At 52.7% G+C, this 25,804-nt stretch overlaps 2 protein-coding genes across 14 annotated transcripts in view; both read right to left on the bottom strand.

Moving 5' to 3' along the window:
• The window catches only part of bru3 (CUGBP Elav-like family member bruno 3), a 657,300-nt gene that overhangs the window by 2,311 nt on the left and 629,185 nt on the right, over positions 1 to 25,804 (bottom strand). For 10 of the 13 annotated variants that reach the window (XM_025297151.1, XM_025297152.1, XM_019845177.2 and 7 more), the window contains 6 exons: positions 17,071 to 17,214; positions 16,035 to 16,164; positions 12,239 to 12,406; positions 10,784 to 10,888; positions 6,674 to 6,751; positions 1,328 to 1,486 (listed from right to left, as the gene is read on the bottom strand). In XM_025297151.1, coding sequence (XP_025152936.1) covers positions 1,328 to 1,486; positions 6,674 to 6,751; positions 10,784 to 10,888; positions 12,239 to 12,406; positions 16,035 to 16,164; positions 17,071 to 17,214 — 784 coding nt within the window. The remainder of the gene's footprint in view (positions 1 to 1,327; positions 1,487 to 6,673; positions 6,752 to 10,783; positions 10,889 to 12,238; positions 12,407 to 16,034; positions 16,165 to 17,070; positions 17,215 to 25,804) is intronic. The other 3 variants (XM_025297146.1, XM_019845176.1, XM_025297147.1) reach the window with 2 other exon arrangements.
• LOC112588198 (uncharacterized) lies at positions 16,183 to 17,064 on the bottom strand. The gene is made up of 2 exons (XM_025297156.1): positions 16,655 to 17,064; positions 16,183 to 16,576 (listed from the first exon to the last, which is right to left on the bottom strand). Exons 1-2 carry the CDS (start codon positions 16,922 to 16,924, stop codon positions 16,460 to 16,462), a joined length of 387 nt encoding a protein of 128 aa, XP_025152941.1. The 5' UTR covers positions 16,925 to 17,064; the 3' UTR covers positions 16,183 to 16,459.

Raw genomic sequence — 25,804 nt, 5'->3', positions numbered from 1 at the left:
TCCATATCCCCCACGCGAGAGGAAACTCCCCTTCTCTCCGCGATTCTCCCCGATATCGTCGATCGTAATTATTCGACGGATTTCTTGATAAAAACTGCCACCGTCAAAGAGGGAGAGAGAGAGGGAGAGGGAGAGAGAGAGAGAGAGAGAGAGAGAGAGAGAGAGAGAGAGAGAAAGAGAGAGAGAGATTGCAGAATTCTCTTGCGAACCGATCGCAGAAAGAAAAATGCTTCAAAGAGCGTTATAACCTCTGTCTCTCTCTCTCTCTCTCTCTCTCTCTCTCTCTCTCTCTCTGTCTCTCTCCTTCCCTCCCGCATATTTTTCTGCTGCGGGGATAATTACACGCGCGCGCGCGCGCGAGGAACGAAAAAATGAACATAATCAAACGCGAACATAATAATGACGCGTCGTTACCCGCTGCCCCTCTTTCCCGCGAGGCTCCCTCGCGCGTACCTCTGAAACGGAAGGCGACGAATACACTCGCGAGCGCACGAACACATGAATTCGCGCACATAGGCGAGCCGCGGAACATAGACCAAGGACATCCGCGCGGAACACGGCGCGGCCGAATGGAATCGTCCAATTATCCGTATCCTCATACTCTCGGATACGATTAATCAAAGGAACGCCGGCGGCTTTTATCCGCATTCTCTGTTTCGGTCCCCACCTATACGGCGCGGGCTCTAGCTAAAAAAAGAGCCGAGCGCGGTTTGATTTCGGGTCCCATTGAAACGCGGCATTCATATTCAGCCTGTCCGGTCTGTCCGCTAATACGAGGACGGGGACGAATTAAATTTCCATGATTAATCCACGACTGATTGAAAACATGTAGAGTCATTTAGAGCGGTGTAGCGTGTGACTGATTGAAAATCATGATAATAATCACAGGGAAATACCGTGCGCGCAGCTGCGCGTTCCGGATGATGCTTTTTTTTCTTTCTTTCTTCCCTTTACACGGCGATGCGTCAAAGTGAAAATACCGTCGGCGAGAGCCTCTATCAAGCGAGCTCGAATCAAACCGCGTCCTTTTCTCCCTCTCTCTCTCTCTCTCTCTCTCTCTCTCTCTCTCTCTCTACATATATTACCTGTCGCTAAAATATATTTTCATCATGATTAAAATCATACGATAAGAGATATAGGATGATTGAGATTTTGCGTATCGTTTCCCTCGTTGCCTTCCAGCGCTTCGTGGCTGCCGTCAGTCTGTCTCGTTCTACTCGGCTGCCGAAGGCTGCTCGCAAAGGTCGCCGTGAAGAACGTGATCTGGCCCTCAACCTCTCGTCGTGGCTAGCTCTGAAATTTGTACGCGCAGTACCGGCGCACTTACCGAAGCATTTACTCTGGTTGGTCGCCCGGTCGATGAAGACTTTGGAGGAGATGACGTTGCCAAACGGGAGGAACATCTGCATGAGTTCGCCGTCACCGAACTCCTGGGGCAGGTGGTAGATGAACAGGTTGCAGCCCTCGGGTCCTGAGATAGAGCATCCTACCATATAAATCAGAGCACATCTAAACATCTAAACTTGAAGTATAATACTCAAGTTAGAATGTTAGTTCTGGATGAGTTTTGGTTCTTCGCATCATAAATGATCCAGCGCGACACGAGAGCCTCGACCCGCCGGCGTGGTGCGCCGAGCGAGTTTCTTTTGTCTCCGTTTCTTTCGCTTTTGGCGTTTTCTCTCGGCTCTTTCGATTGCTTTCGTCCGGAGTCGTTTTTGCTTTCTCTCGCATTCGTTTTTTTTTTTCATTTTCGTTTTTCTGATGAATGAAGGTGAATCTGCGATACGACTCCCTTGACGACGAATACCGATTTCTCTCTCGTCCGCCCGTGCGAGATGATGATGGCGTATGATTTGGTCACCCGGCAAATGACGCGGAAAATGACACGTGATCATGAGCCAAGCGGAGAGTTAGAAAACAGACTGCGAGTGAATGACGAAAAAATGATGTGAAAAATGGCCGAACGTTGAGAGCGATGATTAGAAAGAATAACAAATCGTCCGTCGCGAGAGCGTCGTATTGCTCTCGCGACTGATAGAGATCTCCCGGTTCAAGTAACGTTGAGTATTTATACTTTCAAATATACACACACAACACTGGGACTTACAACACAATGACGGATGAGGTGATGGATACTGAAATGAGTGAATGGATATGGACGATGATGGTGATGACACTGATTACGATGGTGCGATACTTCCCGCATTCTCGCCAGACACGATAAAATCCGTCGCTTTCTCTTTCTTTCATTCCTTCTTTCTTTCTGCGACTCGACTCTTTCGTCCCGTTCTCGCTTTACATTGTCGACATGTCGAGCGTTTCGCGGGAACGTTTCCGAGTGTGCCCGCCGAGTCACCGCGCGCGCGCGCGCGGAATCTCGTCTTTTCTCTTCGCTAATTACGCCTGACTGATTACGAAAGGGTACAATGCGCGATATAAAGTTGACGGGAGCTGATAGACACGCGAGATCGTCCGTCGCACAACGCACCGGAGCTCCTCTTTTAATCGCTCCATCTTATTCACGGCTCGTAGTTTGCCCCGATCGTAAGCTAATTTCCGCACAATCAGATATCTCCTCGTCCGACGACTGCTTAAGGCGGATCTTTTTTCGACTTCCGGTGTTAAAACACCCAAAGACATCGACGTTTAATTCGGCCGACCGAGAGAAAATCCCGAGGGAGGCAGCGAGCGGGGGCGAACTGCCCGAACAACGGCAGTCCAAATAAGGATTTAGCTAATTTCACTGAACTTTATAACTCCAACGTCAATTAGCGACGATTATGACCGTGGAAACTTCTGCTCTCTTGCCCAGAGCTTCCCGACTAACGGACGCATTTAAGTAATGAAATGGCTGCCACTCAACTTTTAGGGTGCTACTCATCGCGCGACCTTTCGTTCGCCCCTCACCCTCTCTTTCTCTCTCTCTCTCTCTCTCTCTCTCTCTCTCTCTCTCTTTCTTTCGCGCGAAATTCTCCCGGGAAGCGCGTGTCGAATAGGCCCGTCGAGTCATCGCAAAGGATAATTGTGCATTTCGAGCCCGATTATAACCGTACCGTCGTGCATGACTCGTTGAACGCGTTTGCCGGTCAATAAGATTATCATCGCGAATCCGGACGAGCTTCCGAACGAATGCGACAAGGACGAAATTTTACGCTGGTTTTACGAGGATATTTTCGTGCGATCTGAGTGGTGATTTTCGTCGGGGGGGTAAAACTTTAATCGCAGTTGTCGAAAATAGCGCATTACGATCCGGCTGCGAAAGTTCGTCCCGAGTCCGCGGGATTTGATCCAGAGATTTGATGCAAACGGGAAAAAAAGAACCCGAGCATCTTCAGACATTGCCGGATGTTTCTCCCGCATGACTGCCGTATAAAATCGCGCTTGTAAAATCCGCGCGACGCAATCGTTTCTCGCAGTTCGGGTCTCGCGAGTCGCGGTCGGCCGGCTTTGTCGGAAGAAAAGAAAAAAAAAGAAAGAGCGAAACATTCCGCGAGTGAGAGTCGCAGGATTTAACAGCAACCTTTCCGCCAATTACGAATCGACCATGAATTGTTGTGTACGCTTTAGCGTCTCGAGAAATCGCGAATCTGTCCCGCGGCTGGCGCAAAGAGAGTGACAAACTCTCCCCGTCCCTACCCTCGCCCGGAACGACTTCGCCCCGGTAATAACTCGATCGTGGCTGTCACGCGAAACCCAAATTAGCACGAGTGCCGACGGGTTTCCGGTTCCGACTGGGGAGAGAGCACGGAGGGAAATTGCGCGCGGTGGACGACGAAATCATGAAGAACGAGCCATAAATTAAAGCCCGTCGTCGTGCCGCGTGCGCGCGTTGATCCTGAACTGAAATTGCTTTTCGCCTCTCTCTAATTGGCACACACGAGATACGTGCACGCGAATCTAACGAGAGCAGCCAGCAGCCGCGCGCGCGCGCGCGCGCGTTTGCGCGTCTGTTGACGTCAGTGAAACGGCGAAAAACACTGGCCGAAGGATCAAGACGCCTGTCCTGACGCAAGCCGCGCGTAGGTCCCTCCGGCGCGCAACGGCCCAATTCGACGAGAACTCGCGGCAGGACGAGCGATGGGCATTTCGGCGATCATTCGACGCCTTCTTGCGCGCGCGGAAGAAACGGTTCCTTCGGTCGTCGAGTCGGTCTGAGCGAAAATCTGGCGGAGTGTTTTCGAGAATGAATGGCGTTGCCGCCGATCGCGGAACGGATTCGCGTCGGGTCTCTCCTTCTTGTTCTTTTTCCTCTCGCTTCTCTCGCCGTGGACTTTGGACGATCTGTCGCCAAGTCGCCCGCGTAACGCACGTATCAGCGCCTCGCAGCGAAGCAACAACCAACATCGGTCGACAGCGCAACACCACTGAGCACAGCCACTGACATCGAGTGCAACGGCGAAACACCGAATTAACGACGAACATCCGGGACACGCTGATATACGTAAAGAAAAGAGAAAGTAAAGTGAAGAGGAGGAGCTCAACGTTAAAAAATATCGTGACACAATCAGTCATGGTCAGAGAGAAGAAGAAATGTATATATATATATATATATATATAATATATATGAACACCGAGAGAAAAAACACATCGTGTAAGACGTAGAACACCCAGAACAACGATCAAGGAGCTTATAAAGTAACACGGAGCAAAGGGTAACTCGCGAAGCGACAGTCAATAGATCGATACCACTGTCATGCAATGATGACAATAACGATGTCGAGCCCCCACTCGGCCTCCTTGGATCGTTCAGTCCGACAGTCCGCGCGGCGCGCCTAACGGCTTCGATACGTAACGCAAGTTCCTGCCAAGAATGAGAGCGTCTTCTTTTGGATTTTTTGAACGAGACAGCCGGCGATATTGCGAGCGCCGCTCTGCGTTTCTCCCTTCCTTTTTCCGCAAACTCGACGAACTGTTCGCGCACCCTTTCCCTCTCTAGTTCTCTTTCTGTCTTTTTTACACTTGCAGCGGCGGGGAAAATACACACGAGGATATGTATATTTTATCATTTCGACTCCGGAGGATATACGCGAGACTGGAATTATTATTCGCGTAAAAGTAAAATACAGCGGCGTATCAGCGCCGGTAACATAATGCGATCTCTTGGCGATGTACATCGACACATCGATCAATTTACGTACAACTGATTTTTTCACGTTGATTTACGAGATGTCGAACGTTTGGAGTATCGCTGGGATGTCCGCCTCGTCGGATTTATATACACTCGAAAAATGGATTTATTAATAGCCATCCGAGAGGTCCCGGGAATATGCGTTAATAAATGCGCGAAGCTTTTCATCGTGCGCGCATAGCCGAGAGATAAATTCTATTAGAAATCTCTATTACCGCTGAAGTATCGCGTGTTCCGCTTACAATTTAATCGCGGTGCATGGGAAAACGTCAGAACGCATCGACGAGACGAAAAGATCAGGTGGGATGGAAATGGGAACGGAAGAGAGAGAGAGAGAGAGAGAGAGGGGGGAGAGAGAGAGAGAGAGAGAGAGAGAGAGAGAGAGAGAGAGAGAGACAGATATAGATAGATAGAAAGTGAGGGAGGAGGGTGGATAGGGAAGAAGAAGAGGAGGAGAAGGGGGAGGAGGAGGAGGAGGAGGAGGAGGAAGGTGGAAGGACGTAGCGGTCGGAGGGAAAAGAGCAGAGGGTTGAGGCCGGATAAAACGTAAGCGGGGTAGCGCTGTCGCGGTAAACTTTCCATTATCCTGCGATGTAACAACGGATCGCCGGCGGGCGTAGCGGCAAAGTAATTAAAACTTTCGTTTTATTTGCATTATCTCATTGCGAGGCGTCGTATATTCTAATAATGGCGAGTTGTTAATTGCAATTAGGCGTTGGTTCGCTCATCCCTCTCCTAACCCCGGGACTTGCCTAGTCGACTTTTTCCCCGGCTGCCTTTGGCTCTCCGCTTCTTCCGCACCTCCTCGCAAAGATGGCGTAATAAGCGACTGGCTCTCTCCCTCATATATATATATATATATATATATATTTGGTAAGTGAGATTCGCGCGGTTCCTTTGACCGACGGCGTTCTTTTATTCGGGCCGGTGGTTTTTAATTAACCGCAATTTTCGAGCGCAGTTTCGAGCGCGACTCGAGCCGGGTAGAGGGCGATACCGTCGCGAAAATTGCCGCGAACTATCGAATCTCGTTTCCCCCTGTCGCCCCCCTGCCCACCTCCGATGGCGGAGAAACCTGTCAAAATTGGTAACGCTCGGAATGCCGCGTGGAAATTCGCGCGGGCCAACGCGCATTTCCGATCGATCGCGAGCAGCGGACGTCCTGGGCGTCACGATGAGGAAACTAAAGAAGACGAGCGCGCGCAGGTGAGGCGACGGAGCGGCACGTACTCCGGATTCATCGTCGTCATCATCATCATTACTCGCGGCCGCTACTCCTGTCCGTCGCCATTGTTGCGGCCGTGATCGAGCCCGCGGCATCTCTCGATGCCGCGCTTTATTTGCGCGCTATGGAATGAACGGTACTCGCGCGCGCGCGCGCTTCGGCGACGGCGAAAGCTCGAAACTCCGTGTTGCACCTCGTTGGGCGCCGACGAGGGATAATTCGTGTCTGGACGTGTACGGGACGTGGATCTACAATCTCGGGTCTACAGTCGTTCGTGTTTACAGTCAACAGTTAGACGTTGATGAGCGTGTTGTACTTACCTTCCCTCTGCGTGGGCGCCACCGCGGTCATCGGCTGAGGAATAGCCTGAGGAAACTGGCCGTAGACGGCGGGGTAAGCTGCGACAATAACAAATAACAAGTACATCATGATCTGTCCACATCTAGATCTTTGTGCGTGCCGCCGCCCCCTTATCCGTCCCCCTTTTTAATAATCGCTCACTTTTCTTTTCGCATCTTTTCATCTTCCTCTCATTTCCCCCTCTGCTCCTCGCTCTCCGTTCTTTTGTCCCCTTCTGCTGCGATCCGACGTCGGATGCGCCGAGTCGCTGAGAGCCAGCGACAGCTCGCGACCGGCGACAAGCCCCGAAACGTAGGCATCGTAATTTAATGCAGCGATAGCGCATACATAATGGACGATGACAGTAATAAAAGCCGAACAGTCCAATAAATGTCAACAGAAGATTCAACAGAAATTGCGTTGCCATCGTTGGACAGATTACAACGCGGCGTAATTTATGACCCCGCGTTTCAGAAGCGCGGAATATGTAACCGCGAGCGCGGCCATTTATTCTTGCGATTTGCCGAAGACCCGTCGTGCGGGGGCAACGGGGGGGAAGGTCCAAGCGGTCACGTTTGGAACGGACATATGAGACCTTAAGGAGAGCCTAGAGAGCGCGCGTAGGACGTCTTTGTGTCGTCTCATCGTGCTTGCGTCATCGCGCTGGAGCCTTAGATGTACTTTGTATGGATCGTCGCGTCGTCTCAAATATGGCGTCGTGATCGCGCCGAAGCCTAATCTCCCGAGTCGAGGCCCAAAAATCTTCCTCGAAATTTTACGCGTGAATTAACGCGCGAGAGCTTTTTCATTCGTTTCTTCGCGAATCGAAAATGCAGAGTCCAACGGGAAACGTATCGTTCGCGCGTGTAGGGAAATTTACGATTGAAATGAGGAACGAAGAGCTTCCAGGGTATCGCGCCATTAACGCGAGAGATTCGAAAATGCCGCTTCTACGCGAGTAGACTGTTTGCTCTGTCGGCTCCGAAGCAAGCGAGAAGCGACTCGTCGATGAGAACGGTCTCGCACACAGGTGATTCCAGGTGATATTCATCACGGGGGTGTTTCTGCCCCCCGACAAGGATATTCGTCTCTCAACGTTCTCACCGTTCCGCGACTTTCAACACGATACTTTTGTGCTGCGAACCGGCCTGCGAAAATGCGTCGCATCCGGCGCGACATTAGCCGACACTCGATATCCCTTCAAAGCCGATTCGGCCCGAGGCGTCGCGTCTCATTAAAACGGGATACACGCCTTCTTATACGCGCTCCCGGCGCGCGATGTCGCGCAAAAGTCGTCTCTGCACGGCTGCACAGAATATCCCGTTGCAATTTGCGAAACTAAATATTTGAACGATTGAGAGGAAGTGCCGAGAGAAAGAGAGAGTGAGAGAGAGAGAGAGGGGCGGGGGGGGGGGGGGCGCGCGCGAAACGTTAAAACGGAAGATTCTCGCGGAGAGGACACGCGATACGCGCGCGGCGTAAGCTTCAGAAATTGGAGAGCCATTATTGTAATAGCGTTTGTTTAATATTGCATTACGACGAGTCGCAGGCTCGCAGTTGCGAGTAACAGCCCGCCGATACGTAACGAGGTTTTTATTGCTACGAAATTCGGCCGTGTATCCCCGATTAATGCAATGACGTCAATATATAAGGGTCCCGTTCGACGACGTAATGAAATTGTAATGGGACAAATTCGATCCGAAGGTCTGACGAGGTTAGCGTTGCCGCGCGCGCGCGAGCGATTTCATTCGGCGCCGCCGGTCGCGGGAATTTAAGAGAGAACTCGCGGACGAGTTCGGCCCCCGCTCGGCGATCGGTGAAAAATCGCGCGGTGAAATATTTCCGCGCGGTCGTACGAGCGTCGACGGAAGCGTCCGCGGCTTTCGACGCGTTTTGATCTTCGAGCCGCGCCGCGCTCGTTTGATGATGACAATCGATGCGATTCACGACAATTGCTCGCTCGGCTTGTAAATTTGGATCGCGCGCGCGCGCGCGCGCGAATACCGGCGCGGTTATACATCTCGCGGGCGCGCGGCATGCGAACGGCGGGACAGAAAGCAAGTACGTCGTTATTAATTATAGCTTGATAAATATTTAAAATGCTCGTGATTGATACCTGTTTGTGACGGATAGGCGGAGCGTGCGCGCGTGCGTGCTCTCAGATCGGCAGAGGCAAATTTTCGCTCCGGAATTAATTATTTCCGTGCAAACATCGCTTTAATATATTCCGATTGACGTTACCCGAGGCCCCCGCCGCCGCCGCCGCCCCCGCCCCCTCTCTCCCTCCCTGCCGGTGCGCGATGGATCAACGTTTTGGCGTATGAAATAAATACGCCATCATACGTCGGCCGCGTCACGCTCAGATAGAGGTACACCGTTATTCGGGATTGCTTTTTTTCCACTCGCTGATCTCGATGGCGCGCGCACGGGTGTATGTGTGTGTGTGTGTGTGTGTACGCTGGTCGAAAATACATAGAAAAAAAATATACGGCTGTTGAATCCTCGGTAAAAACGACTGGGGTGCGACGGGGCGCCTCTGCGCTCGCACGCTCGACGCGGGTTTGTTGTGACTCGAATTTGTTGAATTTCCATCGATATGTACGGCGAATGTTGAGAGACGCGAAAGGAGGAAGGGACGGGTGGGGGCAGTCGGTGGGAATTAATCAGCGACGCGGGAGCTTATCAGCGTCCAAAAGTAAGTAATAACCCGCGTGTCTCGTCCGCCGCGTGATCCTCCCTTCGCCCATACCTTCGACCTTGGCGAAGGCTCCAGCTTCCCTTCGCTCGGGCTTGATCGCTCTCGATCGATATTTTCGGTTATCCCGACAGCGGACTGGCAGACGAGATCGCCTCTCGCTCCGCTCGCGGGCGCGTAAACGCGGAATTCGTTAAACATATTCTCATTACCGACAGTGATTGGAATGTAATAGAAGTATAGGTCCATCGAGACGTTGATTATCCGTGAAACGAGATCATCCATTTTGCCGGGCGTTATTGGATCATAATTTGCGCCGATGCGCTGCACTTTGACGCAGCGCCGCAGCGGCGCTCTCTCGACGGTCGATAGCGGCCACCCATCGCCGTCGGTTGTTGGTGAGCATGCACGAGAACGGAGACGTGGGATGACGGGCGGCGGGGACGGGGGTGTAGGGCGGGACAAGTGGAGGGTTGCAACGTGTAAAACTACAATATAATATATGTACACGAAGTACATTTAGAAGGACACCGAAGTACATCGTAGCACCACAGCAGAAGCATTATAGAACGAAACGTTGACGCGTACACGGATCATGTGTGACGTGTATGTACGGTGTGTATACGCATGCGGCCATAGTTGCATGCAAACAACCAGCAACGCGATCAGCGGAATCGAATTTTTCGCAGGTAAGTGCTCCGGCGCCCGGATAAAAGCGTGTAAACGTTGGACGCTCTGACGCGCGCGTTTCTTCCCTTCTACGCGCGAATGCGAAACGCGATGCGAGAGCCACTCTCTGCCTCTCTCTGTCTCTCTCTCTCTCTCTCTCTCTCTCTCTCTCTTTTTCGGCCCCCTCGTCGAAAACGCATTCTTCGGGCCGCTCGAGATCGCGATGGGCAACATCCGGCCGAGATAAGTGCACAAAGTGTTAAGACCGAATACGCCACGAAGAGCCGCACGTTCACCGTTCGCGCGTGCGAGCGATCGTACGATGCGAAATGTTTGCTCAAGCGTTTCGCGGAGGCTTCCTTCCACACCCTTGCCTCTTGGACGCCCTTGGATTTTCGCGGAGGGCGAGCGCGCGCGGTCCCGCTGTTGCAATTCGATCGGTACACAGGCCGTAGAGGACGATCGATAGAGACGATTCGCGCGTATTTCTCCGTGAGTCGAAGCGACCGCGCCGATATCTCGCTCGCTCTCGTGTCTCGAACGTATGTATTTGCGTCCCGTTCGCGCGTCGATAACAGCCGCGAGAGAGCTGGATAGGGGGTGGAGAGAGAGGCCGCTGGATAGGCGAGACGCGCTACAGTCATTGCACGGAAAGACACACGGAGGATAGACAGAGAGCACCTTCTGACAAGCCGTAGATAAAAATTCCAACTGGAGAAACACTTACCGGCCACTCCAGCATAAGCTTGCATTCCAGGATATGCGGCGGCATGCTGAAGTGCCGCCTCCCCGTTGGGCAGCCCCTGCGCTGGAATGGACAGATGGAGGGCATCTACACTTCAGTAAGCTCAGCTCTTATCGGGGAGAGGGCCTAGCCTAAAGGCCCCCCCTGTCGCAATACCGAGTAGGCCGATCGATAACGCTCGATACTCAACTTGTGCCGACTATACTCGACTATAATGACCATTCGAACGGCGATAAAGGTCGAGGATTAATACAAGTTCCACTATAGGAATAATCGTGCGCGCCGCCTAACGTTGCAAGACTATCTCCCGGTCGCGCGAGCGCGAGCTGTAGTGTCGCGTAATCTCCGTGAAACGGGGCTAATGATTTCATAGAGCGCGGTATATGAGGTCCGCCATCGCGCGACGCGACGACACGCCGTTGTCCTCACTAGGAACAATGTATTGTTGCGTGAAGCAAAATTTGGTTGTGACAACAAAATAATTTGGTTAAAATACGCCCAACAAAACTGCTTAGTTCCTGTAAACAAATATCCTGCTTGATTACGGTTTGTTCGTGTAACGTAACACGCTTTTGTTACAGCGAGCAAAAAGCTTCAACTGTATGAATTTTGTTAAAAATACTATAATTTTTTCTTAATATATAAAATCTAAATCTTTGTGCACAGAAAGACAAAATAGTATCCACTGGGCATTATTTTAGTTTGCGTAAAATAATATTTCGTTATTGCGTAATTTTTATGGATAAAATAAGTAAAGTGCTTAATTTTTATATATAAAGTCTACGAGCGAAAGCATTCGGTCGAGAGAACAAAGCAGAAAAATACATTCAGTTGAGACAACTATAATACTTTGCTATGTAAAACAAGATATTTGCTTGCTATTAAAAAATGCCTCAACTAAACAGTCTTGTCAGAGCTACGAAATCTGTTTTCCTAGCGCTGGTCCTCCCTGATATCCGTCGAAGCGCGCTTCTGCGAGATTCTGCGGAATCTCCCGTCGCGCCTACCACGCGACGTGTATGTACGCGTGATAAGCAAACGTGAGAAGCGAGCCTCGGCAGAGCGAGCGAGTAACCGCGGAGGCGGCGACTCGAGCGCGATTGTGCGTTAAAATACCGCCCTTCGCGAGCGCGAATAAGGTAGCAGCAGGTCGGCTCGCAGCTTCGCCGGAGCCGCCGCCGCCGCCGCCGCCGCCGCCGCCGCCGTCGGCGGAGCGCGGCCGCGGCTCGCGAGAGAGCTCGCGAGGCGGCCGCGAGGGTGGCGTGACGCGGCGCGCCGCCGGCGCGGCGTACATACACCCCAGCCGCGTACTCGCGCTCGCGCGGCTTGTACTTGGCCTGCGCGAAGTTATTTACATCCCCGAGGAATAATAAAGTCCGTCGCCGATTGGCCGGGCATTGCGCAGGGGCGGCACGCTGCGCCTGAGTTGATACTCACGTCCCGCATAAGTCTGCGGTATGCCGTTGGTGTAGACACCTGGATCCGAGCCTGCCGGCTGGCCGTTCGGCGTCTGAGCGGCCATGTTAAAATTCGGCATCGTCGGCGACGGTAACGACGGTATCGCCCCGTTCACCGGTTGCCCTGTGCCGGTACCTACGAGCAAACCTGATCAGTACACACCGGTTACCCTCTTGCTTTCCCAACACCGACACCTCGATATCGTCCTCCGTGTGCGCGAGGCATTGGATCGGGATGCGATTGCTCTTTCTCTCTTCCTCTGTATCCCTTCCTCCCTCCCCCCCCCTCAACTCCCCCTCTCCTACTCGCTGCTTTATTTCTCACTGTTCCTCGCTTCCACCCTTCTACCCTTCCTTCCTGCGCGTCTACTCTCCCGCCCCGTGCGTTTCCTCACTTTTTTCTCTACTCTACTCTAATCTCTCTCTCTCTCTCTCTCTCTCTCTCTCTCTCCCACCCCCCCCTCTCTCTCTCTCTTTCTGTCTCTTTCTTTTTCCGTTAGATGTAATTAACAGCGGGTCCGCAAAAGACCGCTAATGATCCGTATGCCTCGCGCACCGTTTGAGGGATCGGACGAACTACGGACCGTCCGTCGGGTTGTTGATTTGATCCATAGAGCGGAGCCTTGTGCCGAGTTAATATCGTCGAGCTCTCTCTCTCTCTCTCTCTCTCTCTCTCTCTCTCTCTCTCTCTCTTTCTCTCTCTCTTTCTCTCTCCCTCTCTTTCTTTCTCTGTTCGTCAAAGAGCTGCACGCGCGCCCAACGCTGCGTATTTCTCTGCCTGAACGCTCGGCGCAACTTTCGCGGTATCGCCCGATTCACGGCGACGTGGAATATCAACGTAACTTTGCAACGCTCTCGCTACTTTTTTATATGTATACATATATATTATATACACATACACACACACACACACATATATATATATATGTATATATCGCGCGGCAAAGTTTACATGAAAGGTCGTATTTGTTGGTAACAGTTTGTCCGCGGGCTGCGTCGTCGCCGATGTAATCCGGATCAGTGATCAAAGCGTCGCGTCACGTTAATAACGCATTGATCTCGCGCCGGCGACCAACATTCGGTATCGCGTCGATATTACACGGCGCCGGTAATGAGATATAACTATGTTTAGGCAATATCTGTTATTTCTATCGCGTTGACATACGATTACGGTGTAACGCACAGTCGGGAGCGCACTCGGTCCGCGAAAGGGGATGTGAAGGTTGGGCCAGGACATATTGGACATGACACTCGATCTCGCTGCGCGTGTGTAACCCTTTGAAAAGAATAGCATTGGAGGCTCCGGCGGCACGCAGGATCCGGTGACAGCGATGGGAATTGTTTCGAAATTAAAGACACGGACTCGCAAGATGATGAGAGAGAGAGAGAGAGAGAGGAGCGTTATTTATTGAGCGCTCTGGGATAAGTCCCCTCAAGCGCATAGGCAGAAATTATAAAATAAGAGATATAAATTAAAATATGATTTACAAGAAAAGTCGATAATTAACAACAATATGCAAAACGAGGAATGAGAAGAGAAGAGATGAGATGAGAAGATGAGAGAGAGGGAGAGAGAGAGAGAGCGACTCACCCCCGTCCCCGGTTCGCCGCGCGCGGCGGAAAGCTGTTCTTTCCTCGAGCAAACGTTTCAAACGGACCTCGGCAGATCAAGCCAAGCGGCCCCGCCGCTCCTGCGTCGACTCGCACGACCGGCGAAAAAGATAGGAAGGCCGGAACGGCGAAGAATCTCGATGCCTCGATAACATCCGGATTACACTGGGACGCGCGCGCACATCCTTGCTCGTAGCCGAGGGGCTACGAACCGACGGCGCATCGGATATGACGATACGTCGTAAACTTAAACTCCCGTGACTGCGCGATACGGCGCGCACGGCGTCGTTGATTCGGCCGGGGCCAGGTAGTTTCGAGCGTACCGTATACGGGGTGAGATTTTTGCAGCAATCGCGTCTCGTCAAAAGCTCCGCGCGCTGCGGGCCTCGCGAAAAACACCGGAGCACCCCGTCGAAGTGACATCATCCCCCCGGTGTGGTCCCAACGCGTGTGCCTGCCCCTTGAATTCAGATGACCGTTTGGGAAGTCACGAGGAGCTCGAACGCGCGCGCGATCAAGAGAATTTGATATATTTAATAACGGTGATAATAACGGCGCAACACGATTTTGGACGTTGGACGCGCAACGGCGGACGTACGTGAAATAAACACGTGATTATACCGACCGAGTGGGCGATAAGAAGCGAGGAAACGACATCGAAGGTGTGCCATCACCGCTTCGTTCGATCTTCTGTCTGTTTTTTTTTCCCGTCCCGTCGATGGGATTTTTGACTCGCCCCTCGTGAGATATTCAAAGACGCGCGCAATTATTAACTGAGACCACTCGTCGCGAAGCGATTCTCTGGACCCGGAAATCTCCGCCAGCGCCACCCTGTATACAGTTTGCGGCCGCGGCGGCATCGTATCGTCGGAAATAAAAGCTCGCTGCTTCGGTAATCTTCGGTGCGGAGTAAAGCGGATGGACGGGGGTCGCGGCGGGGGGTTTGGCGGAGAAATAAAATATTATTTCCCTATCAAACGGTATTACCTTCCGCTCGACGAGACTCGACGTATAACGGAGCCGATTTCCGCGTTTACTTTACTTCTCTATAGCACTCTCTCTCTCTCTCTCTCTCTCTCTCTCTCTCTCTCTCTCTCTCTCTCTCTCTCTCTCTCTCTCTCTCTCTCTCTCTCTCTCTCTCTCTCTCTCTCTCTCTCTCTCTCTCTCTCTCTCTCTCTCTCTCTCTCTCTCTCTCTCTCTCTCTCCGGTCTCGCCGCTTCTGCCCCCGTCCGCCTTGCCGCTTGTATCGCCGGGAGAAGGACGGAATGAGAACGAGGGGGGAAGTGTGGATGCGGAAGGGCAAGGGGGAGGAGGCGTTTTCTTTGGCTTTACCTCTTCCCCTACGACGAGGAGCTTTCGATAAAGTTTCGCGGTAGCGGCAATATCTCTCGCTTGAGTCACGTTCGATGAAAATGTTGTATTGATTTACGAGTCCGGTTACACAAGGCGGCCGACTGTACGCCTCGTCTGTCGCGAGTAGCCGGGGAGACTATAGTCGCGCGACGCGTATTTCCGAGGAGGAGGAACGGGAAAACCGAGCGGGAACGGGAGGGGGTGGAAGAGAGATGTTTTATATCGGTGAAATCAAACGGCCATCGGGAGGTTGACGGCGGATAATTCGTGCGCTCTCGAGCGCGCGCGCGTCTCTCTCGTCTTCGGAGAAGAGAGCTCGCTTCATCGCTGTTGCCGCCTGATTGATCCGCGAGCCTGATTAATTCGGACCGAACAAATGTATTCGGCGCGGTGTTCGCGTGAATTGTTATCGATACCGACACGTTGCGCGCGATGGACGTTTTTTACGGGCACTGGCGAGGCAAACGTGCGCGCGTGTTATATCTCGAAGAGAAGAGAACGTTGCGACACACGTTTCACCCTCCATAAAATGGAGCGACGCATGGATGTCCGCGAGAGATGGATACGTTTCGTCGCGCAACGCGCACACGGCAACGCGCCCTCCGACTGAATTTTGAACATTGAACTGTTGGAGAGGCTGATAACGATCGTGAAACTCTCTCTCCGGGCACTCCGGGCGGATTAACAGTTCGGCAACGACTTATGGCGGCGTGAGCTCTTCTTTCGCAGACGTTCCACACGACGGTACACGATGCATCGAGAGCATCTTCTTCGCGCGATGAGTCATTCCCTTCGGGCGGGTGCAAACTTACCGGAAGTTGGCGGGACTACGGGGTTTGGCATGCCGTTCAATGCGTGCGGCAATTGTCCGGCGGCTAATGCTGTCATTGGATTGATATACGTTCCCTGTGCGGTCGCGGCTGCCATAAGCGCCGCTTGCTGCTGTAATGAGGAAATATCTTCTTCAGAACGGACGTTTCTCTACTCGCGTGTTTTTTTTTTCTTTTTTTTTTCTTGGTTTGTTTTTTACTATATAGCCCTGGCGAACTACTACCGCGGGGAGGGGCGGGGGGGAGGGAAAGCCCCGCTCGTTCCTGAAAAGTATCCGCGTAACCAACGCTGGAAAAATTTGCAATACAAAATATCATAATCTCAAATGTGAAATATACAAAATACGCGGAAAATATTTGGAGAACAAAAAGTTTCTTCCTTTAATTCCCCGTCCTTTAATTCCCCTTCATTCCGCCGGGAAAACATCGACTGGAGGATTGTTGTTACCTGTCGCGATTACGGTTTCACAATTTTCGACGTTTTCAACAGCAAAGTTCAAATCGAAATTTTCTTCACGGGTCATCTGACACAAAAACGATGAAATTTAGTTATTTATATCGGCCACCTCTGAAACTTCACATTCAAAATTTTAAACACTTACTTCTCGTAAATTTTCCGCTCGTCGGCAATGTCTCAATGTTTTTATCAAGAACTCCAAATTCAGCGAGAGCCCTCTCTTGCTCTTGAAGTAGCACTCGAGATGAGCACTTTCGAAGTATATTTCAAAAATGTAGAAAGAGAACGTAGTTTTCGACCAGAAATAGAAGTCTCTTTTTTTCGCGTCCATTTTTACGCAAACTACGCGATCGCGATGTTTGCAGAGAAGCCGAACCGCCGAAAAGGGGGGTAATTGTTGCGGACCTCTTTGCATGGCGGCGTTAACGCGACGGCATCGAGTTTCGGCCGATCGTTTCCGAGTAACGAGGGACGAGCCATCGCAGATTGTGAGTCGCGGTAACGAGGACAACAAGGCGGTAATGCGGTAACGCGAGAGCCATTAACGGTAACACGACCCACCTGAGCGTAAGCGCTGTAAGCGCCGAACTGATTGAAGACGAAGGGGTTAAGAAGGCTCATGTTCCCGGCCATTTGCTGCATGCGTCTTAGTTGTCTCTCTTTATCAGTGTCTGCGAATTTTACCACTATGCTGGATGACGCACCCTGCAACAGATAATGCGACTTCTTGATTTTTCTCCCGCAATATCCCGCCATTTTTACGGGCGGGTCGCCATTTTTACGACAAACGAGAAGTACGTGCACGTTTTTAACGACCCCCGCAACGAGCTGCACTTTATAGCACGTATTATAGCCAACGCGCGGAAAATTGTTTTAAGCGGATTGTTATAACTAAACGGATGGCCGGACATTTATCCGAAGGGCTGTCACACATTACAAACGCGTGTTTGCTAACAATACGGGGGGGGAGAGGGGGAGGGAGGGGAACTTTATATACGGGGCGAAATGCGAAAAATCAGGCAGTGTTTGTAAATTTAACGTTCACGCTTCGACGAGCGCGCGAGATTGAAAAAATGTGTCATCATCGTGCCATTATGTCGTCCAGCAGTCGACGTTCGTTTCTTTAGACGGAATTTTTATCCGGCAATTAGTGTTCAATGAACGTACTTTGCGCACGTTCAGAATTCCATTCTCGAATTGATTCCCCTCGCATGCGAAGTGACTTCGAAAGTTATCATTAATGTCAGAACTTTTTACACATTTTCGGCGAAGCCGAAGTGTAACGCAATATGCCGCACAGAAATCACGCGGCAACAATCAAGGGGCAAAATGACGAGATCCATATTAATATTCTCTCGCCGGGTAAGAGGACACGCTTTCGCGTCGTACAAAACGCGCACGACGCGAAAGCGAGTCACGGTCTTCCTGCATAAAAAAAGTCCTCTCCCTTTTGCGATGCTCGCGAGGATATGTAAGGCGATGACGTTCTCACGACGTCTAAAATATAAATGGAAAGGCAACAGGTGGTCAGTGGCCATTGTGGCTGCGGAGAAAAGCTCGGCTTTCGGGCTCTCCCGGTGATACATTATATTCACGTCATCAATGCAAATGCTGGGCGTTCCTGAGTTTATATAACGGCTGTAACGTTACAAAACTCGCGTAACGAGACTTTTAGCTTCGGTCACGCGACTTCGCATGGCGCACTTCTTTGTCGTGCTTCTCTCGCGTGCGCCTTCGCACGAGACTCCCGCGCTCCCCCCTCCCCTGAAGCAGCACATTTAATTCCTCTCAACGGTCTCCGTTTTATCCTAATTAGGAAGCGTGAAGCGATCGCGCTGCCGCAGATCGCGCGCACGGAGCTCTCGAGGATTTCCGTGCACTTTTCCCTCCTCACTTCTCGCGTGTGTGACACGTTGACGACACACAAATAGTTACAACTTCTGTCGCCGCGACAAACTGGTCGCCGTGTCGCGGCTTCCCTCCGGATTTGCGGATTGACGCTAAATCGATACTGTCACATGATGGACGATCCCGCCGCCCGTTCGCGCGCACGCCGCTCTTGCGGATGTATAATCGGCCAATCTCGCGAGCATAAATTGTTGCACCGCGGGAAAGTGAATCTCGGCACGAATATCCGCAGTAGACGAGTCCGTTCGCGGGGGGGGGAGGGGGGGAGGGGGGGGGAACGTTGCTAATAATCGAATAAAAAGCGAACGATGAAACGTCCCGACGAAAGTGCGCGGTCAGATTCGAACGCAAACGAAAACGATAAAGGATACGCGTACGCTGTAAAAAAAATAGACCGATCGATCGCCGAAAATGGAGATTACCGCGCTGAATCCAATCGAAATCTTGCCGCGCAGACAATAAGGGCGATAAGGGCGGGCGACTGACAATAACTGAACTCGGCTGAAAGGGCGAATATCGGACGGTGCAAAAGTGCAGATTGTCCGCGGCGATTCGTTTGACTCCCCCCCCCCGCCCCACCCCCCGATCGAAGAAGATCGTGAGAAAGCTGCGACTGCAAACGAAGAGTCCCGCAGCCGAACGCCGCTGCGGCCGCGCGCGCGCGCGCGATTGTTATGCATTGACGGCAAACTGAGGCCGTATATCGATAATCGGTCGAGCGTCTTCGCCCGGCGGCGGCGGCGGCGGCGGCGGGTATCCTCGACAAAAGGCTCGCAGCCGTTATTCATCAGCGGAGCGCGCACACGCTGGAGCACAATTGCTTGTAATTTAACGACGACGAGGAGACACTGTCAGAGTCGGACCGGTAACGCGATATATCCGCCCGACAGCTCTCCACGAAACGTCACCTTGTGATACATCGTGTCCCGTTCCTATTAGATCGATCGAGACGCCGCCTCGGTGGCTTCAAAGGCAAACCCGACAGCAGCGTTTTCAGCATGTACGCGCACACAGCCCGGCATCCGCTGCTCCGACACACCCTTCGCACCGCCGGCTAAATGCGTGTGCCGTGTGCGTCCGACGACGTAGACCGCGCGCGAGCGAGCGAGCGAGCGGCGCGTTAAATGCTCGCACCCTGAAATGAAAGAGGGGACGCGATTTTGCGCGACGCCAATTGACGCTGTCAGAAACACTCGCGCGCGCGCGCGCGCTCGTGTCGTCGCGCCAAATTTCGCTTTTATTATTTTTTCTCCCTCCCTCCCACCGTCTCACCCCTCCTCTCCCCCGCTCTTTCTGCACCCTCCACCCCTCTATATACGTCGTTTCGGTCGAACGGGTGTGCTCATCGGATAGGTGTTCGCGCGGCAAACCGAATTTGCACGGGGCGCAGGAGAGGGGGGTGGGGCGAGAGAGGTTTTGAAAGGCTCCGCTGTTCTGGTTTCTTCCTCCGTCGCTCTCACTCGGGATTGATCTGCGAGTATCTGAGGCGATGGCAGGGGAGCGGAGGGAAGAGGAGAAGCGTCGTCATTTCCCGACGTTTCTTTCCGCCGGGAAGGAGAGGCGACCGCGCTTCTCGCTTTCATTCGCCGGAGAGAGACGGGCGCGCAAATAAGCGCGCCGGAGAGCAAACGGAGGAGTTTCGGCCGGTCGTTTCTTACGCGCGCGAGATCCGCCACGTTCGCGTGATTGCCTGGAAGGTCGGGGCGAAAAGCGTTGCGATCAAGGCTCCAGCCGATAATTCATTTTGCAAGGTCGGCCGGCTCCGGGGAGGCGGCTGGGACTCGGCCTCTCGTGCGAGAGATCGCGCAGTTGAAAATAGCGGGCTCTCTTTGACTTTTTACCCGCGGTTTTATCCTTGCGGCAACGCGTGCGCCAGACATTCGCCGGTGCATTTGGCATTTTCGCGCTGAAGGGCTCGTACTACCTCGGACACCTCAATTATTAAAAGTTCCGTTTGCGGCCGGAGTCTGAACGCGAAGGTCGAACGCGATCCCGCGTATAACCGCGAGCGTCGCGGGGAGAATCAGCCCCCGACCGGCTGCCTCCGCGGCGGTTTACAAAGGCATCAAAGTTCCGGGGAAGCGGGTGTAACTTTCCGCGTTATTGTAACTAATATCGGGAGTTGCGCGATGCTCTTTTCCCGCTCTCCTCCTGCCTCCTCCTTCCCTCTCCCCCCTCCCTCCCCTCCCTCCCCTCCCCCCGCTCCCCCTCGCCCCGCGGTCGTTTCACGTTTGCGTTACTCTTTAACTTGCCTCGCAAAGAAGCAGAATTGCGAGACGTTGCGGTGCTTTCACGTTTTCCTCCAACGCCATTCGTTTCCAATGTTCCGATGTGTAATTCGTCTGAAATCTCTTCAACTCTCTCTCGCTCTCTCTCTCTCTCTCTCTCTTCCTTCCTTTCTTTCCTCCCCGCTTTGATCAGGTACACGCGCGCATCGTGATTCCGCGCTGCTCTCTTACTTACAATTTTGTCGTGTCCCCGAGAGAGCGCACGCAATTCAGGTTCGCGTATCTCGCGAGAGAACGAGTGCACTGAAAGGACTCGTCGCTCGTCGACCACGCGCGGCAGCTACATGCGCTTCTCCAGGCAGCTCGCCGAAATACTCCGTCATTCCTGACCCACAAACAGCAGCAACAGCAACGACAGTAATGACGAAGAGCGCACGAGAAGCGACTGCTGAGTCCGACCGCGGCCACGAGACCAACGGAATCGACTGATTCCGATTCAAGTTCATCGGCTGTGCGTATGTGCACACGCACGTTCGTGCGTGCGTTCTAAATCGCGATCGAGGTCAACGCTGCTGGCGGCTGCGGGGAAATCCGAAGAGCCGGCGAATTTTCAAGTTGTGACGCACAGCCTGACGCGGCCGTGTCGTCGATCCGCGTTCCCCCGCATGCGTGCGTTCGTCCGGCTGCTCGTGCGTGCGTGCGTGCGTGCGTGCGTGCGTGCGTGCGTGCGTGCATGGCGCTGCTCCGCTTGTTCGCGCGAGAAAAATCGCCGAGCCGCGTCGGTTAACACAGCACGGTGAATGGCATCGGCGCGCGCTCTCCGGGAAAATAATTTGTCTCGCGTCGACAGTCCCGAGAGCCGTGAGGCCTTGCACGCAGCACGCAGGTAACGTAGGTGTCTGTAAGGTGTATGTGGCATTTACACGCGTGGCACATATGTACGTCGGCGCACGTGTGCGGCATGGAGGAGGAGACGACGACGACGACGACGACGACGACGACGACGACGACGACGACGACGACGACGACGACGACGACGACGACGACGAGGCTGGGGTGGCGAGGCGAGAGGGAGAGAGACGCGCTCGGGGTCGCGCGGGCGGCGAGGTCGTATCGGAACCAGCGAAGCTGAAGCCTCATTATTGGGGGATTACGGTTCATTAATTCCGATCCAGCGTTCTGAACTGCACGCGAAAAGGAAAGACGTCCCGAGCGGGTATCATGCGGGGAGAACGTTTGAAGCCGCCGCCGCCGCCGCCGCCGCCATCGCTGTTGCCGCCGTCACCGCCGCCACCGCCGCCGCTCTCCTCCTTGTTCGTTATGTCTGTCCTACGTGTCGCTTCCGTTAAGACTGCCCCTTTAAAAACGTCGATATTAAAGCGCGTGCTTCCATTATGATTTCATGAATCGACGACGCTGCTGCGCGTCGCGTTTGATGTTTTATCCGGCGCGCGTACCGTCGTTGTCTGCCTGAATTTCACTCGCTCGCCCGCCCTTCAAACGCGTGCCCGATACTTCTTCGCCCGCCGCGTCGTCTTCTTCGTCTTGTTCCCTTCTTCCCTGCTCCTCTCTCTCTCTCTCTCTCTCTCGTTTTTCTTTTTCGCTTTATATCCGCAGTCGTCGACGTCTCGTCGCTTCCCATTAACCGGGGACGCCGGGATCGATGGGCGCGCAGCCCTGAGGTAAAAGTTGCCGTATCTCCGCCCGGTACTTGGAAGCGGCTCGGCGTCGAGCTTAGCTCAGGGGGCCACAATATTGGGCAGGCTTGCCAACGGAATGAAGCAATTACCTGCTGATTGGAGGCTCTCCCGTTAGCCGCACCATCACACTTGCCAATCCGCTAGACGGTAATTTCAATAGATACAACTGGAACCGCAAGACCGACCGGAACGCCGATCGCCCCTCGTCCGCGCGTAATCTCGCCGTCTCTCCCTCTCCCCGTCGTCGGACCGTAATGCTTTACCGCGAGCGCGCTCCAATTTGCTCATATATATTAGGTGTACAAATGAATAATCCAATTTTTTCAGCTACATTCGAGGTTTATTTTAAAAGAAAGTAAATTAAATTGTTCAATCAAAGTATTCGCCGTTGCTTTCTGTAACTTTAGGCCATCTTTCAGGCAGCTGATGAATTCCATCTCGGAAAAATGTTACGCCTTTGGATACGATAAAGTCGTCAAGCCATTTTCGGATCTCATCCACTGATTGGAAGTGTGTATCGGACAAGGCGTGTTGCATCGACCGGAACAAGTGATAATCGGATGGAGCAATGTCTGGTGAATACGCCGCAAGTGCTGCAAGACGTCCCAGCCAAGACTCATTATGGTGTCTTTTGTATTGGAAGCAATGTGTGGTCTGGCGTTGTTATGCAACAATTTCACTGGACGTTCTCCTTTGCCAGTATACAGACGTTTTCGTTCCAATTCTTGACTCAAGCGGATTAATTGACGTTGCAGTCCGCAGTAACTGTTTCACCCGGTTCCAACAACTCATAATAAAGCACGCCCTTGATATCCCAGCAAATGCAGAGAAGAACCTTCTTTCCGAAGCGATTGGGTTTTGCGACCGATTTTGATGATTCGCCGGGATTTTCCCATGACTTTCTGCGTTTCGGATTGTCATAGAGTATCCATTTCTCATCGCCCGTAACGATTTTCCACAAGAAAGCTGCTTTCGACGCTGCTTATTGAGAAGAGAAAGACACGCTGCCACTCGTTGATTTTTGTTGGTTTCGGTGAGTTCATGCGGTTAGGCACCCATTTTCCTTCTTTCTGGATCTTTCCCATCTCATGTAGGTTGGAAATCGTTTGCTGCGTTACTCCCAACTGTTTTGCAAGCTCTTGTTGTGTTTGTGCCGAATTCTCAGAGAGCAATTGTTCCAAATCATCATTATCGCACTTCGGAGGGTCTCCAGGACGTTGTTTGTCGATTAGACTGAAATTACCGCTTTTAAACCGCTTAAACCAAAATGCGCACACCTCGTACGATACAACACCTTCGCCGAGAAAGGAGCAAATCGATTCGCACGTTCTTGCAGCATTTTTTCCTTGGTGAGATTCGTAAAGAATGCAGTGTCGGTGATATGCACCTTATCTGTTGCCATTTTCGACTGTACTGAACTGAATACTTTTGAAGGTTATGTTGGGCCTTTCGCCAAACTATCTTCTTCTTTTTAACAGCTATATGTCAACATTGCATAATCACAAAAGAGCGGGGAAATCTATTCAATTTAAAATTGATTTCATAACTGCTTAAAATAATTTGGATTATTCCATTTGTACACCTAATATTTCCGATTGCGCACGCGCTTTTAAAACGTCGGCGCGGCTAATTGGGCAACCGTGAAGTGTCAAACAGATAACGCTGAAAGATTTCGAGTGCATTCGTGAAAGGACGACGGCTTTCGTCGGCGGCGCGGAGCAACGAGGCAATTAAAAAAATTTCACTCTACGCGAACGTTATGCACAATCGAAGTAAACATCATAAGGACTGCATTCCACGCGCATAAATATTGCACGCGCCGAGCGCGTGCATAAAATATCGCCGTCGCTTCGCTGATATTTCAAGCGTGATTGCATTTCCTCGTATTTTTTTCCACCGACGCGCGCGCGCACTCGTTGCGCAATCACGCTCGCAGTCGTCGTCCGTCCGCTTTAGATCCGTCCTGTCCGCTGTAATGACTAGTCGTAACGAAGACGTAGAACGAGAACAACAACCGTCGCTGAAATCCTGCTGAAATTGGCACGCGCGCGCGCGCGCGCGCGCGGACGCGGAAATCAATTATTAACGTTAACATCGCGTCCTCTGTTGACGCGGTGTCTCTATCGCAAACGGCGCTGCTCAGCGCCGAGGCACGTTCGTATCGATTCGACAATACCACCTTGTAACGGAGGCCGAGCCGGCGGCGCACAATGAGGAATCACGACAAGAGCCTTATCGTACGAATAATCGCTTCGAATCCCGCAGTAAGGACGGGATCTTGCTGATGGGCTCCGAGGCTCTCACGGTCGATCGCGTTCTTTTCTACGGTCGTCCATTCTCTCCCCACGCCCCCCCCCCCCCTCTCTCTCTCTCTCTCTCTCCGGAGATTCAGGCGCCGTCGTCCTGACTCCCGATACACACGGAAGATCCGCCAAACAAGTAACAGTTGTACTGGAGATAAAAGCAATGCAATTACGAGGCCGCCGAGGGAATTACTCAGGGAATGTCTTTAATTAAATGTTGGGAGCAGTTTCCGAGCCTCCGTTAATGCAGAGACAATTTCCTTCCATCCACTTTCTCCGCGCGCGAGTACGCTCGCGTTACCCCCCCCCCCGGGAGAGGGGGAGGGAGAGAGGCAACATCCGGCCCGGAGATGGAGAGACACCCGTTGCCGTCCGCGTTGCCGTCCAGATCCGTTGCCGTCGCTTCTCGCTCTCGGCTTAACGAAGTTTTGAAGTTCGCGAGCCTAATCGCTCGCGTCAATGTCCATTCGGAGCCTCTCCCTTGACGTATCGAATTCCATCGTCGAACTTTCCTCGTTCCGATCTCGCGCGTCCCGCGGAATCGCTCGTAGGCATCCGCCCTCTGACTAGACTCGCTGAAGTTTGAAGTGAACTTCAATTGGCCATCGTATCTTATCACTACTGTGCAGGAGCTCAATATGATAAATTCCTATCTATTTGGAATTCAATTAAACACGCCGAATGTGCCACGTGGATTCCTGACAGTTTTGCGCTCGCGTGCACGCGCGCGCTCGGCCTAAAATCTTCAGGTCGCACAGCAAAGTCGCAGCAAGCCGGCCGCGCCAAGGAAGCGGAATTACTCGGTCGGAAATGCGCGGCCCGAGGAGAGCGAAGAAAGAGCCGCGGCCCGAGTGCTCCTTAAATAGATAATAACGCGCAAAACAGAGCGCTTTGCCGCTCGCGGATGGCGCGCTGAGTTTCCGCTCCGCTCCGCTCCGCTGCGGGAATACGGCAATAAACGAGACGGGTATGCCAAAGTTGGCCGGATAGGAGCGGGAACGGGACGCGCCGCTCTGCGGAGGGCTCGTCCTGCGCGAGACGCGACGAAACACTTGCCGCGCGGTTTTTGCTTTTATTACGAGACATTTCCGGAAGATATATGTGCGCGAGGGGGAGATTTCGGTGTGCGAGGCGCGCGCGACGCGCTGGAGGGTTC

This window comes from Harpegnathos saltator, unplaced genomic scaffold, assembly GCF_003227715.2.
Source record: "Harpegnathos saltator strain DR-91 unplaced genomic scaffold, Hsal_v8.6 scaffold171, whole genome shotgun sequence".
NCBI lineage: Eukaryota > Metazoa > Arthropoda > Insecta > Hymenoptera > Formicidae > Harpegnathos > Harpegnathos saltator.
Note: the sequence above shows the minus strand (reverse complement) of the source record. Positions and strands in the feature narration are given on the sequence as shown.